Source organism: Equus caballus, chromosome 1 (assembly GCF_041296265.1).
Source record: "Equus caballus isolate H_3958 breed thoroughbred chromosome 1, TB-T2T, whole genome shotgun sequence".
Taxonomy (NCBI): domain Eukaryota; kingdom Metazoa; phylum Chordata; class Mammalia; order Perissodactyla; family Equidae; genus Equus; species Equus caballus.
The window spans coordinates 154,290,723-154,304,127 of NC_091684.1; the positions used below are offsets into that span (position 1 = coordinate 154,290,723).

General features: G+C 44.2%; 1 protein-coding gene across 1 annotated transcript in view; it reads left to right on the top strand.

Annotated features, from left to right (window-relative positions):
* Positions 1 to 1,109: 1,109 nt before the first annotated feature.
* FBN1 (fibrillin 1) overlaps positions 1,110 to 13,405 on the top strand; it is a 227,686-nt gene continuing 215,390 nt past the window's right edge. Inside the window, exons 1-2 of the mRNA XM_023617896.2 lie at positions 1,110 to 1,267; positions 1,897 to 2,241. Of these exons, the coding sequence (XP_023473664.1) occupies positions 2,078 to 2,241 (164 nt within the window). The 5' untranslated portion in view covers positions 1,110 to 1,267; positions 1,897 to 2,077. The remainder of the gene's footprint in view (positions 1,268 to 1,896; positions 2,242 to 13,405) is intronic.

The window sequence follows — 13,405 nt, forward strand, 5'->3', positions numbered from 1 at the left end:
TGTTTGCACTGAGTTCTTATTTCTGGCTTGACAGCTGGTAGCTGCTGCATGGGGATTTTGGGAGGTCTCCAGGCCCAGCGGCCAGGGCCCAGGGTGACATTTCCTGCCCTCCTAAACCACTATAGGGTTCAGGCAACCCTGAGTTTTATCCACACAAGGATGTCATAAACACTATATTCTCCAAAATCACTGTGCCTTGCTTGTCCTGGGGAGGCAGCCGTGTGTGTGTGTATGTGTCTGTGTGTGTCTGTGTCTGTGTGTCTGTGTTTGGAGAGCTGAAATACAGTAGTTTAGGAGAAGCTCAATCTTAGCTGTAGGCTAGCAACAGGACCATCCCTTTACTGCCCCATCGCAAAGCCCAGGTTCCAACATTCACAGGCCTCTGGGTCGGAATCAGACTCAGACTCTGGGACCATCCCGGATTCAGCCTGGGTGGCTTGAACCGAACCTCCGAAGAGCCGCGCCTCAAGTGGGCTCTCGACACGCCGGCGGCAAGCGGCAGCAGCGGAGCCCCCTTCCGCGCCCGCACATCAGCCCCTGCGGCGCCCGCGGCCCGCGACGCGCCCTGCCCCAGCCTCCGGGCCTCTGGCCTCCGCTCGGTGCCCGGCCCGAGAGGCTCAGGCAGGCGGCGCCGGGGAGGCGCGGGCACAGAGACGGTCTCCTCTCGCGCCGGGGCCTCCGGGGCCGCAGCCTCCAGCGCGCGTTCTTGGTGCAGGTGGCACAGCTTTCCGCGCCCCCGGGCTTCCCGGATCACGGGAGAGGCTGATCTCGGGTCCAGACCTCCCAGCCGCAGAGCGGGCTAAACCGCTACCCGGCTTATTCCCCAGTCACTCAACTCCTCACCCCAAAACGAAAAGTCCCAGGCCGGGCAGAACCCGATCACCTCTGCCTCCTCCCGCCGCGCTAATCCTGCGAGCGAGGGAGGCCCCCGAGCCGAGGCGGTGGCTGGCAAAGGGGAGTGGAAAGGGAGGATGGATGGGGCCGAGGGGTGGGGTGGTGATGAGGGGGATGTAGGAGGGGGTGTCATTTTCTTTTTCTTTCTTTTTTTAAAAAAAGTATTTCTCTCGCGAGAAACCGCTGCGCAGACGATACTTGAAGAGGTGGGGAAAGGAGGGGGCCGCGGGAGCCGCGGCAGAGACTGTGGGTGCCACAGGCGGACAGGCGGCCACAGCTGGGACAGCTGCGGGCGGAGCGGGGCAGCGGCTGCCGCGGCCAGGACCGAGGAGCAGCCGCCGCCGCCTCGGGAGCCGGAGTCGCCGCTTCTCCAGTGGGTGCAGCCGGGGTCCCGACAGGGGTCGGGCGGACACCGGGGCTGGCGTTCCAGCCACGGAGGCTTTTGCGTTTGCGCCGCGCTGAGGGCAGGGACAGGGACTGGGGTGAGGGGCTGTCCCGGAACGTCCACAGCTGGCGCTGGCCCTCCCCTGCCTGACAGCTTCCTGGCCCGGGGCTCCCGGTGCCGGGCTCCGCGTCAGATGCTCGGGGGGCGGTGGCAGCGCCCGGAGCCGGCCGGGGACGGCGCGGCGGGCTTCCAGCCCCGCGGCTTGGCGGAGAGGACAGGCTGGGGAGCTGGGGCTTTCAGAGTGCGCCTGGCGCGCAATTCGTGCCATTAAAAAATAGACCCAGCGAGCTCGCCCCGGGGCTCAGGACCGCTCGGGACATGGGTACTGTGCGGCGCGCTTTTCAGGCGGTGTCGGGGAGGCCGAGGGGTTGGCTGGAGCGGCTGCCGCCGGGGGCCCGGGCTTTTCCGCCAGCTGTGGACCGAACGGTCTTCACCTACCCAAAGTAACTGCGCCACGCGCAGGCGGCGCGCGGGTTGGGCTGGGGAATGGGGACCGCGAAGCTTCAGCATCCCGATGCCCTGAATGTCTCCCCGCCTCGGCGATTTGTCTGTTGCAGCTGGCAGGGGCCGCCTGAAGTGGGAGCAGCGCCTGGAGAAGGCGGGAGGAGCCCGGCCCGGGGGACGGGCGGCGGGAGAGCGGGACCCCGGCGGCGCGGCGCGCTTAAGGGCGCAGCGGCGGCCGCGGACCGAGCCCGGGGCGCGGCGAGAGGCGGCGGGAGCCGGCGGCCGCTTGGCATCATGCGGCGAGGGGGGCTGCTGGAGGTCGCCCTGGGATTTACCGTGCTCTTAGCGTCCTACACGAGCCATGGGGCGGACGCCAATTTGGAGGCTGGGAACGTGAAGGAAACCAGAGCCAGCCGGGCCAAGAGAAGAGGCGGCGGAGGACACGACGCGCTTAAAGGGTAATGGAACGGGCCAGGTCTTTTGGGGTGGGTCTCCCTTCCCCCCTCTCCGGAGTATCAAGATCCAGAGGAACTGACCAAGTCGATTCACGACACTAGAAGGATCTTTGAGACGACCTCCTGGGGGCACGTTCGAGGTGCAGTGGTTACTTAGTCCTCCCCACGTTCGAGGCTAAACCACCTTGCTCCTACTTTTTAAGGATTTCTGCCCCAGAGGCGAGATTATGGTTAAAAGGAATCTTGGGCCATTGTCGAGGCAGATTTTGGGAGGCGAGAAGGGTTCTTTGAGGAAGAAGGGGAGGAGCTGCGACTGAGAGAAGAGAAGCCCATTCCTTTCCCTCCGTACCAATTCCGGTTGTGTTGAGGGGAAAGTGCTTTCCTTGCTGGCATCTTTGCAGATGCGCTATTTGTAAGGGAGCTACCAGAGGAAGGGATTCCGGTGACGGTCAGAGAAGACACAGGCAGAGAAAACTCAGAAGAAACCCTGAGTTTTCTGGGTGATACTGCTTTTCAGATGTCTACGCTGGAAGCACAGCAGGGCAAGAGTTTCCGAGAACCTGGTTTTGGGTTATAGGAGCTCTTCATTTCACTGGGGCAGTCATGCTGCTGTGGCCGGCGTGAAATGGGTGTTTTAACCAACAGCGTATGTGTTCTGTACATGCAGTTGAGCATTTCACCGGCTCCCTATGCCCCTGTTACAGAAAATGTTTCAGCAGGAAATATTGAAATTAGGCAGGTTGACTGTATAGGGATTGTCAGTTCCCCGAGTTGAAGAAGGGTGGGAATCCACTTCCCTTCAAATTGCTCAGATTGAAAGAGAAATCTCTTTTTCTGAGATTGTTTAAATTCAGGCCTCCATAGATGCAGCAGGATAGACTGTAAATGACCCATTTTATCTCCTTGGAGGAGCCTGTTAAATGAACCCAGACAGTAAATACATAGAGGTTTTCTGTGAAGGTCTTACGATTCTCGTTGTTGCTCTTTTTTGAGTAGTTCTGTAGCTTGATGACAGGGCCCTGCGTGACCAAGCGATGTTGTCCACTTGGATTTGTGGCTGAACATTTCACATATTCTTTGTGGTGATGGGCTCTTTTAATTATATATGTAGCGAACTTTTTGTTTGTACCGCCCAGGGAGGGAAGAAAAAGTGCAGCGAACGGAGCAGACTAGTTTTTGAGTCCTGGTCTAGACTGGGAACAAGATGATTCTTAGAGCCAAGCACTTAGGCCGTAGTAAAATATGCATGATTTTCTGACCCCAGGAAATAGTTATGATTAATTTAGTTCCATTTTGGCCTCTATGGAAATAAATCCAGGATTCTGACAGTGTTGGAAAGGAAATTTACTTATCATGGTAAGCCTGATCCTGATCAGGCAGCAGACGTTTATTGCCCTGTGTGCAAGGCCCATGGCAAGTTCAATAGATGGACTAAAACTCTGATTTTCGTACGTTCTCAAAAGGACCTGATTTAGTCCTGCATTATTCCTTCAAAAAATATTTCTGCTATATAATATTATCTTAATATCTAAGCTTGATGCCATTGCTCCTATAGAGAGAAAGGAAGTGGGGGTTTGATTCGGTGGATGAAAGTCTGCAGGGAGACATTAAGCCTGGCCAGACATTTGTCTCATCTCTGTGTGTTATCACCAACCGGCCTGTTTCCTCGGGAGGCACAGACTCAATGTGCGAACAGAAACTAAGCTTTGTTGCTTAACGGGATGTCCACACTTTTACTCACACTAGCACTTATTTCTGCTGGGTTTTACATTTTTCATGATTAGGGAGAGAGAGCTCTCTGTGTTCCTCACAGTACTTGGTCACTAACAGATGTTACCCTATCTCAAGCTATTCATAAAGCCCTCCTAAAAACATGATATGAACAAAACAGTAGTTATGAGTGTTCCTAATCCTCATGTTATCTTTAAGATTTTATATATATATATAAAGGTCTTAAAAATAATTATAATTAATCTTTATAGTATAATAATTTATATGTTAGTATAATATAATATAATGAACCTTTATAATATAAGGATTTTTATTTCTGTAATTCTCATGTTATCTGCAGGGTTTTTTATGTGTATATTTGGGGAAGTAAAAAATAATAATTTAAAAGATATATATTTAAAAGTATTTCTCCTACCTCTCGGAGACCATTTCTTGTGTATTTTTCTAGAAATATTATAGGCATATATATATATATATATACACACACACATATACGAATATATATACATAATATGTATATACACAAATATATATATTATCTCTATACAACGTATATGTGTGTGTATCCTTTTTAATACATTGAATATACTGTACATACCTTTCTGAACGTTGCTCACTTTTGTATATCTTTAGTGCATCCATCTATTAACTCATGGATCTACCTCAAACATTCTCTTGGTGTGTAGAGTCCCACAATGTGGCTGAAACAGTTCCCTAATGATGGCTCTTTAGATTGTATTAAATTTTTGGCTCTTACCAATGTTCTTCTGCGTGCCCCTGTGTATACATATGCAAATTTATATATGCTGTAAATTAGTAAAAGTAGAATTGCTGGATCAAAGGTTTTCCGATAGATTTTAAACGAACACCAATTCTTACGTTAAATTTGAATAGCATTTAAAATGTATTCTCTCTGCTTATTGCTATTACAGTTGCACATGAATAAGTCTTTTAACCAGGCCCTGCTGTAGAAATCATCAGGAAAAGCGGTCTTTTCCAGTTATTGCTTAAAATTTCTATTTTTGCTAGTTAAAATATTACCAGCTTCGAAACTAACCTCTTTGACTACAGTTAAACCTGTTTACCATTTTGATGGAAATGCACAGTTTGTGAAGTGAAAGTGATTTGTAATCCCCAAGTCTGCCTGATGCCCAGTTGGTGGCAGCAACTTTCAGCACCTCACTAATATTTCCTCTAGTTAAAAGGTACTTGAGACTCATCAGTGTCTGCCCTGTGCTGGTCTAGTCTCTCCCACAAATGCTGCCTTCTTGTCTTTCTCTGATGTGACAGGTGACTACAGAATTTGCCTTGCCATTCTTGGGATATACCTTCCTTTCCTGTCACCTCCCTTGCTTCACCAACTAGGGACCTGCCTGGTTTTCCCCTCTCTGGGTGTGTAGTCCTCGCTTGTCTTTCTCTCCTCCCATCCTGTTGCAGGTGGTTTTTTTTTTTCCTTCCCACTGGGCAGCAGAAATTGTTCCACAGTGGAAATTTAAGCATCCTCAAGTTTCTTCCCAGCTTTCACTGTGTTTTCTTAGACTAAATCGCCAATTTCTGTTTTTACAGGAAATCCTTTTTTTGTGGAATGAGTGTGGTCCCCATTCACTCTGCAAAAATTGCATTTTTCTCTGTTTTGAAATGAGAATTTTGCAAGTTTCAAAAATGTTTTCAAATAATAAAGGTATAGTAGTTTTCCTTTGCTTGTGCATTGCTTAACGTGTGAAAAGATTTTATGAGAAATAATGCAATCCTAGCCTTATTGTTTGAATTTCAGTTCACAAGAATTTTTCTCAGCTAGATTCTTTACTTTTGTGATTAGACAAACAGCGTCGGAGACAATTCAATTTAAAAAAACACACAGTATTCTACTTGAATAGCAGTAGTTATGTACCACTTATTTATGATTGCATTATTGCTTTAGCTCCCAAATAAGGAAGATTACAGTTTCCTGTTCAAGGGAAAAATTCTTTAGATTTAAACCTCCTTTTCCCAAATCTCTGATAGGATGGGTTGAGAACTTCTATCCTTGTTGCCTGGTTTATAAGTGTACGAGACTGGTTATGTTTCATACAGTTTGTCCCCTTGTGTGTAATTCCTTTTGGTCTTTGTTTATTTGTTTATTTTTTTCTAGAGGTCTTGTTACCAGAAAAATACACATGGAATAGTTCACACACAGGGTAGATTATGTGACGGCAGAGTCCGAGGGATTAATTACACAGAAGTCTGTTATTAAAATAAAGAACTTTAACAGGGAACACAGGAAAAGTTCTGTACACTTTATAAAGTCCGTTTGACTTTACAAAGAGGACTTTAAGATTTCATCTGAAGTCAGATAGGCTAATAATTAAGTATGGGGAAAAGATGCCTGCAGTGGTATGGTTTGTCCTCGCGTTTATTGAAAAGATTAAGGTAAAATATTGCAACACCATTAAAAAAAGATATTCTTAAATAGAAGTTTTCAGCAATTCCACATTTTAAACAAGAAGATGGAGACAAAATATTTATGTGACTCATTTTGTAACATTCTAAAACTTAGAGGTTGTTTACAAAAATGCATAACTTGTTGGTATTACAAACTAATTAAAACATACATCAACTACATGAGATGAGATCAGGGTTGATGGAAATGGAAGTACAGACATCTCTCCAAGCTTATTTGGAGTTTTAAAGAATATTGAAACATTCCTTTGTCTTCTTGTGGAGCAGATACTTAAAAAGATGATAGCATTATGTCAATGATTCTAATCAAGCAATATACTGCCAGATTATTAGGGTATTCACAGTAGTTTGTTTGCTTTTTCCTATAATAAGCCGACCAACAAGCCTAGCCAATTTGTGAATTTTAGCCTTAATTTTCAATGTGAAATAAGTTGTTAAATACGTTTTCTTGAAATAGAAATAAATCGTATTAACAACTTCTTGTTTCTAGAAACTAAACCAACAAATAGGCCTATTCAAGCAACTTAGCCTTCTTTTCCATGAAATTTTTTGAGAAAGCTGCAGTCAGTAATGTATCAGGATTGAGTTCTATGGCAGGCACATGAAAGTTTAATGTTTCAAGTTCGTTAAGCTTGGTTTTCCCATTAGATTGTAAAACCATCATAGACAAGAATCCCATCATAGGCATTTTGACACTAACTTACCATTAGATGGGATTTCAAAGAGTTCATTAATTCAGGAAGCCGTGATTGAATGCCAGCCTGAATATAGCCCTATGGAATGCCAGAGACATACAGCCCTTAGCCTGGAAAATCTTAATATTTGGTAGGAGAAGCAGATGCATTATAAGAACCAGCAATCAACAGAAAAGTAGCAGAGGGCGTGACGTCTAGGATTAAGTAAAAACAAATGATAGTAGCCATCATAGTAGTGTTAGGTAACTTTGAAATGACATTTATGTGCCAAGCACTGCCCTCATGTATTACATACGGCAACTCATTTGATGCTCACAGCATCTCTATGAAATGGGTCCTTTTATGAGCTTCCTTTTACAGCTGTGAGAGCCGAGGGTATGCAAAGGTTAAGTTTTAAAGACAAATTCTGAGCATTAAATTTTCTTTCTCCATTAATTTTAGTTATGGTTTTGGTTTTTCATTCCTTTGGACAAAAATGCAGGACTAAGACATTGGTAAAATTCCACTTAAAATTCCTAATATTCCTTCGTGCTAGTTCACACATCCCAGGTATAGTTAGTAGCATAGTAATATTTTGTCAAATAAGGAACTTTCTCTAACATTTCTGCAAAGACACTAATAAAATACAGAAAGAATTATAGAATGTCAGAGCTGCTGAGGTCTTTGGATGGCACGTGTGGTATATTTTGGTATTATCCCCTGAACTTTTGTGGAGGGTGGTAGGTAACCATCACAGACACCGTCCTTCTGCACTGCCCGGGCTTCTGAGCTGGTTCCTTATTATTTCATTTAGAATCCTTGCTCTTATGTCCCATGTGAGAAATTTTTCTCAGAAGAGAGTTAGAAGAGATGTTTGTCTTTTCAGGGGAAACTGGTATATGTCTTAAGTTTTTACCAATATGATGAGTTATTTAATTCTTTCTGTTTCATTTGTTTTTTTTTACCTTGGTTGCCTGTAAGCTCAGAGCCATTAGTGTAATGTAATTTTTACATTAAATTGCAGCAATAATGGTAAAGAATAGCAGGCTCTGATATATCACTCACTATTGAACTTTACATATGTTAATTCATTTAATACAACATCTTTATGAGGAAGGTTATACCTACTTGCCCGTTTAACAGATGAGGAAACTGAAGGATGCCGAGTTGCAATCATTCCTCCAGGGACATAAACTATTAAGATATGGAGTTGGGAAATCTACCTTTGTAGTTGGTGCTCTTAATAAGTATATTTTACTGCTCCTTAGTTATAATAAATCTTATACCTGGAAAGTTTCTTTCTTACTTCCATACTCTTGATACCTTCATTTCCCCAGAATCTTCCCCTGTTATTGCTGTGGGGAAACACTCACATTTATTGAAGGCAGATGCAATCACGTGACTGGGAAGCATCGTTGTAGGAATGGGATTAATCAGAAAAGACTTCACAGAGAAAGTCTATCAGGGGTTGGCAAACTGTGGACCAAGCTGCCTGTTTTTTGTAAATAAAGTTTTATTGAAACAAAGCCATGCCCATTTGTTTATGTATTATCTGTATCTGCTTTCACACTACGGAGACAGAATGGAATAGTTGAGACAAAAACAGTATGGCCAGCAAAACTTGCTATTTGGTCCTTTTCAGAAATTGTTTGCTGACCTCTCGTCGAGGTGATAAATAAATGACTATCTACTAGGACTGAGAACTTCTTGAAGGCAGAGTTCTTTTTTGTTTTCTTTATCACTAGGGATAACCAGGAACTGGGCACATGATAGGTGTTCAGTAGACAATTATCAATTGACTAATTTTTGTTGATTGACTGGCTAAGGTAAATTATATAAATTAAAAGTTGGAGGAAATATAGCAGAGAAAGAAAGGACAAAGGGGAGCAAAAAAGGCACAGAGTGAAAAGGATATGAAGTGTTTGGGATCGAGGGGCGTTCAGTACAGTTGGGCAGGGTTCCAAGGAGCACAGTTCACAGTGTAGCCTATGAAAGTAGCGTCCCCTGGAGTTATGCAGTATGCAGGCTTTTGTTCCTATTCCTAGGTGGTGACACCGTCAGGGGTGGGAGAGGGATGAAAGGACACATAATGTTACTCTCTGACTGTTGTGAAAGGTGAGGATGGCAAGTTACTGAAGGATTCCCAGATGGGGAAGTGAGCAGATCTTTCCACTGGTGGGGGTGTCAAAGGTGTATGGTTTAGAGAATAGGGAGACAAGAGGCAGGGAGATTGGGAGACTCATGGAGGAGGAGTCAGGGTGAGAGTGGGTGATGGCCTGAGCAATGGCAGTGGTGGGGTGAAGAAGAGGCTCCAGTAGTGTTCCAGAAGTAACATGGGCAGTACTTGACTACTTGGTTGTGAGAGGCAAAGGTGGGGAGGCACCCAGGATGTTCCCACCTCCATAGATAGTAAAACATATTATACATAAAAACATTATAGCACCGTGAATGAAAAACTAAAGAGAAACAAAATCGTTCCTAGTTCCTCTGCTACAGTGAAACAAACTACTTTCATTTGTGAGTGTTTTGGTTATCTTATTGCTACGTAACAAATTAATCCAAATTTAGTGGCTTAAAACAACAATTTTACTATTTCTCGTCATTCTCTAGGCCAGGAATTTGGACTGGGCACAGTGGGGAATCTTGTCTCTGCTCCTCACAATGTCTGTTGGGGCTGGAATGAGCAAGATGACTTCTTCACCTGTGTTTCTGGTTCTGTGGAATGGCGCCTGCAGCCCTGTTTGCTTTGGTGTGGTTTATCCAAATGGACGGACAGAGGAAGGGAATAAAGGAAGCAAAGAGCCACTTGTCTGGCTCTGCTTGGGGCCTTCCAGATTTTAAAGCTCTCTTTCTGTGGTCTCCTGCCTGGGCCTGCCCCTGGGGATGGAGCCACTGTGTGTGTGTCTTCAAGTGGAGAAACTGAGCCCCAGGTGCAGCGACCAGGCCTTCCTCAGGGTAGTGTCTGTTGGGACTGGATCTTGAACAATAGCTTCTTGACCCTGGTCACACACTTTAACCCATATGTTGACCACAGAGCTGACTTGAATAGCTGAGGGCTGGCTAGAAGGGCTCAAATGGGCTCTGTGTTATCAGTGTTGGCTGGGTTTCTGGGTTCTCCTCCAGATGGTCTCAGACTGTCTCCCTCTTCAGATGGCCTCTCTGTGTGGACTCTCCAGCAGCAGAGCCAGACTTTACGAGACAGCTAAGGCTCCCAAGAGCACAGAAGTAGAAGCTACTAGACTTTCTTCAAACTTAGCCTGGAATGGCATGGCCTGGAATTTCATGCAAGTCACAGGCCTCAGCAGGTTCTGGGGCGTGGACTAATAACGCCTCCTCTTAATGTGGGGAGCAGCAGGTGTCTGCATGGAGGGGAGGAATTTGGGGGGACATCTTTAGACATTAGCCACCACAGCAAGACAATGGGTTCTGAGAAGGTTAATCAGATGTTTTGATTGTAACTTGATTGAGTCTGATGGACTTAGTTCCCCACTGAAGATGCTTCAGAATGAAAAATGCAACATGAGTACTGTGACTCCATGATCTGTTAGATAAATGTTAAGGGCATTGTTCTTAGCTCGTCCACAGTTCCACATTTAAAGAACTCACAAGCCCCAGGAATAAGATTATAGTTCATAATAAATGGGCTAATTCTGATTTTGCAAATATAAGAATTATAGGGGGCCGGCCCCATGGGCTAGTAGTTAAGTGCGGTGCTCCACTTCGGCAGCCTGGGTTTACTGGTTCGGATCCCGGGGGCGAAACTACACTGCTTGCCAGCTATGCTGTGGCAGGCGACCCACATACAAAGTAGGGGAAGATTGGCACAGATGTTAACTCAGGGTTAATCTTAACTCAGGGTTGATCTTCCTCAAGCAAAAAAGAAAAAAAAAGAGGAAGATTAGCAGTGAGTGTTAGCTCAGGGTGAATATTCCTCAGCAAAAAAAAAAGAAAAAAAAAATGTGTGTGTATATATATATATATATATATGTATAAGAATTATGAAACTCCCAACTTTTCTCCTTTTTCCTTTAGCTTCTAAGAAACTCAGGGACACATTTAATGCACAGTCACTTTAATTTATTAACTTAGGTATTTGATATCTTATTCATTCCTTCTGCTTTGAATTTTACTTTCTATTAATAGCCCCATTTCTATATATTTATTAAATATACAGAAACATTATATATTTTAAAACATTTTTAAAAACATTTTGGGAGGGAATCAGTCAAAAATAAAAATAGATGTGCAATTGCCAATAGAATTAATATTCTATTAATATTCCATAATAAGAGCTGAACTCTTATTTTTGTCATAAATGGAGTAGCTATGTTGTTAATTGAAGGAAATTGGATTAGGAATATAGTCAAGTTTGGATTGTGGATCCAATATTCTATTATATCACATCCTAGTTTTAAGTTCTTGTGACTTTACCACTTTCTCAAGTGGCGTTTTTGTTGAAGTTATCGCTGAGTCTATTTATTCAGCCCCCTCAGAACGGAAGGGAGAAAGGAAAATTCCCTATCTCCACCATTCCCAGCCGAAGATGTATTCCAGACAGCAAGCAGGCTCGGAGTGGGAGAGCTGCTCCGTTAGACAAGTGATTGGGTCAGTGTTCTGAAGGATCGTGAATTCCTAGACCATCAGTCATACTTACATTTAAATATAAGTATCCAAACACATCTAAGTCCAAATATAGGACAGCCATTTTGTGATGTTGGTGTTGGGAGAGAGGATTTATGTCAGCCCTGTGGACACATTATGTCTGCTGTTAAGTTCCTGGTTTTGAACTGAAGTATGGTAATATCTCTATTAATAAAAAGAATGTATTCTAGAGACAGGTTTTTGTTTTATTTTTCTGTTTCTTCTCCTTTTTCTCTTTCCCCTTCCTCTTTTTCTTCTTTCTCATTGACATCTTCTCCTTCCTCTTTTTCTTTTTCTTCTTCATGATTATCGTCTCATCTTTTTCTTCTTCTTGTAGGTAACTTCATAAACTGAGCTACCAATAAAATAGGAATAATAGGAATACCAAATAAGGGTTAAAACATTAAGAAAAATAAGTTTTAAGTAAAATGTTAAATTTTTATTGGGGGTCTTGGAATGTTCAAAAAGAAAGGCAGATGTAAGGTTTTTGTTAGGGAAGGGAAGGAGAAAGATTGAAGGAGGCAGGAGGAGGGAGTTGGGAGAAAGTTCTGGAGTGAAGAATCCTGTCAGCCAGTGGTCCTGGGCTGAACAGAGCAGGTGCCGGGTTCTGACAGACACTGGTGACAACTCCCTCACTCCTGGCAGCATTGGGATCAGACGACCTGTGTCCTCTTCAGGGGACAGAGGGTTTCTGGAGGATAGTCAGGGCATGAAAGAAAGACACTTGATTGCCAGAAAAGATTTCTGTAAAAACATTTACAGGAATATAGTGGGAAAGCAGGCTAATCCATCATTTATTATGCACCTATGTATGTGGTGCTATGTAAAGTTTGGTGCATCCCCACTCTCTATGGATAATGGTGCATTGTCTACCATTTCCCCTACCCACTGGGTGCTCATTTATAAGATCATGTAAACAGACCCTAATAGGTTGGTGCCTTTGGTGAATTACTTTTAAAGGCTTTCTTATTTTTAATTTTTTTTTTTTTTTGCATATGAAGTCGTGACTCAGATCTTACTCTATACTCAGATCGTCCATCTTTATGAAAATATCATGAATTAGCATGATAGTGGGACAGACATTAGAAGTTTATAGATGCTGAAACCGAGGCCCAGAGAAGGGTCATTAAAAAGTGCTCAAAGTACTTATTTTCTTCTCTACTTCATAGATGTGGGAGCTGAGCCACACGGTGGCAAGAGCCGATTTAAGTAGATGTGTGTTGTTGAGTAGGAGATTGTGCCTCCTTTTTGCGTTCGTACCCTGAGAGGGTGACTGGGCTGCAGACAAGAACCCTGCTTCATATGGACATCATGTTTTTCTTGGTCTCCTTTGTTTGGCCTTAAGCAGGGTGATCAGTCTCTAAATGGTCAACTCTGATGGAAGGCTGGGGGCTAGAGTTTGAGCTCCTCAGTGCTACCTTGCGGTCAGTGGAAGCCTCCAGATTAGGGGGGTTGAGTGGAATGGGCTTTTAAAGGGAGTTAGTTGCCAGTGAGGGTAGTAGTGAGGGGGTCTGAAGGGTAACTCCCCACGCCGCCCCCCGCAATCACACTTCTGATTAACAATTAGAGGTCAAATGCCCTGGGATGGGCCATGGCAATTCTAGATCTCGAAGCTCAGACTCTTGTCTCATAACTTGCTGACTCATTTGTACAAACTACTAATTTATACATGAAGATTTCAT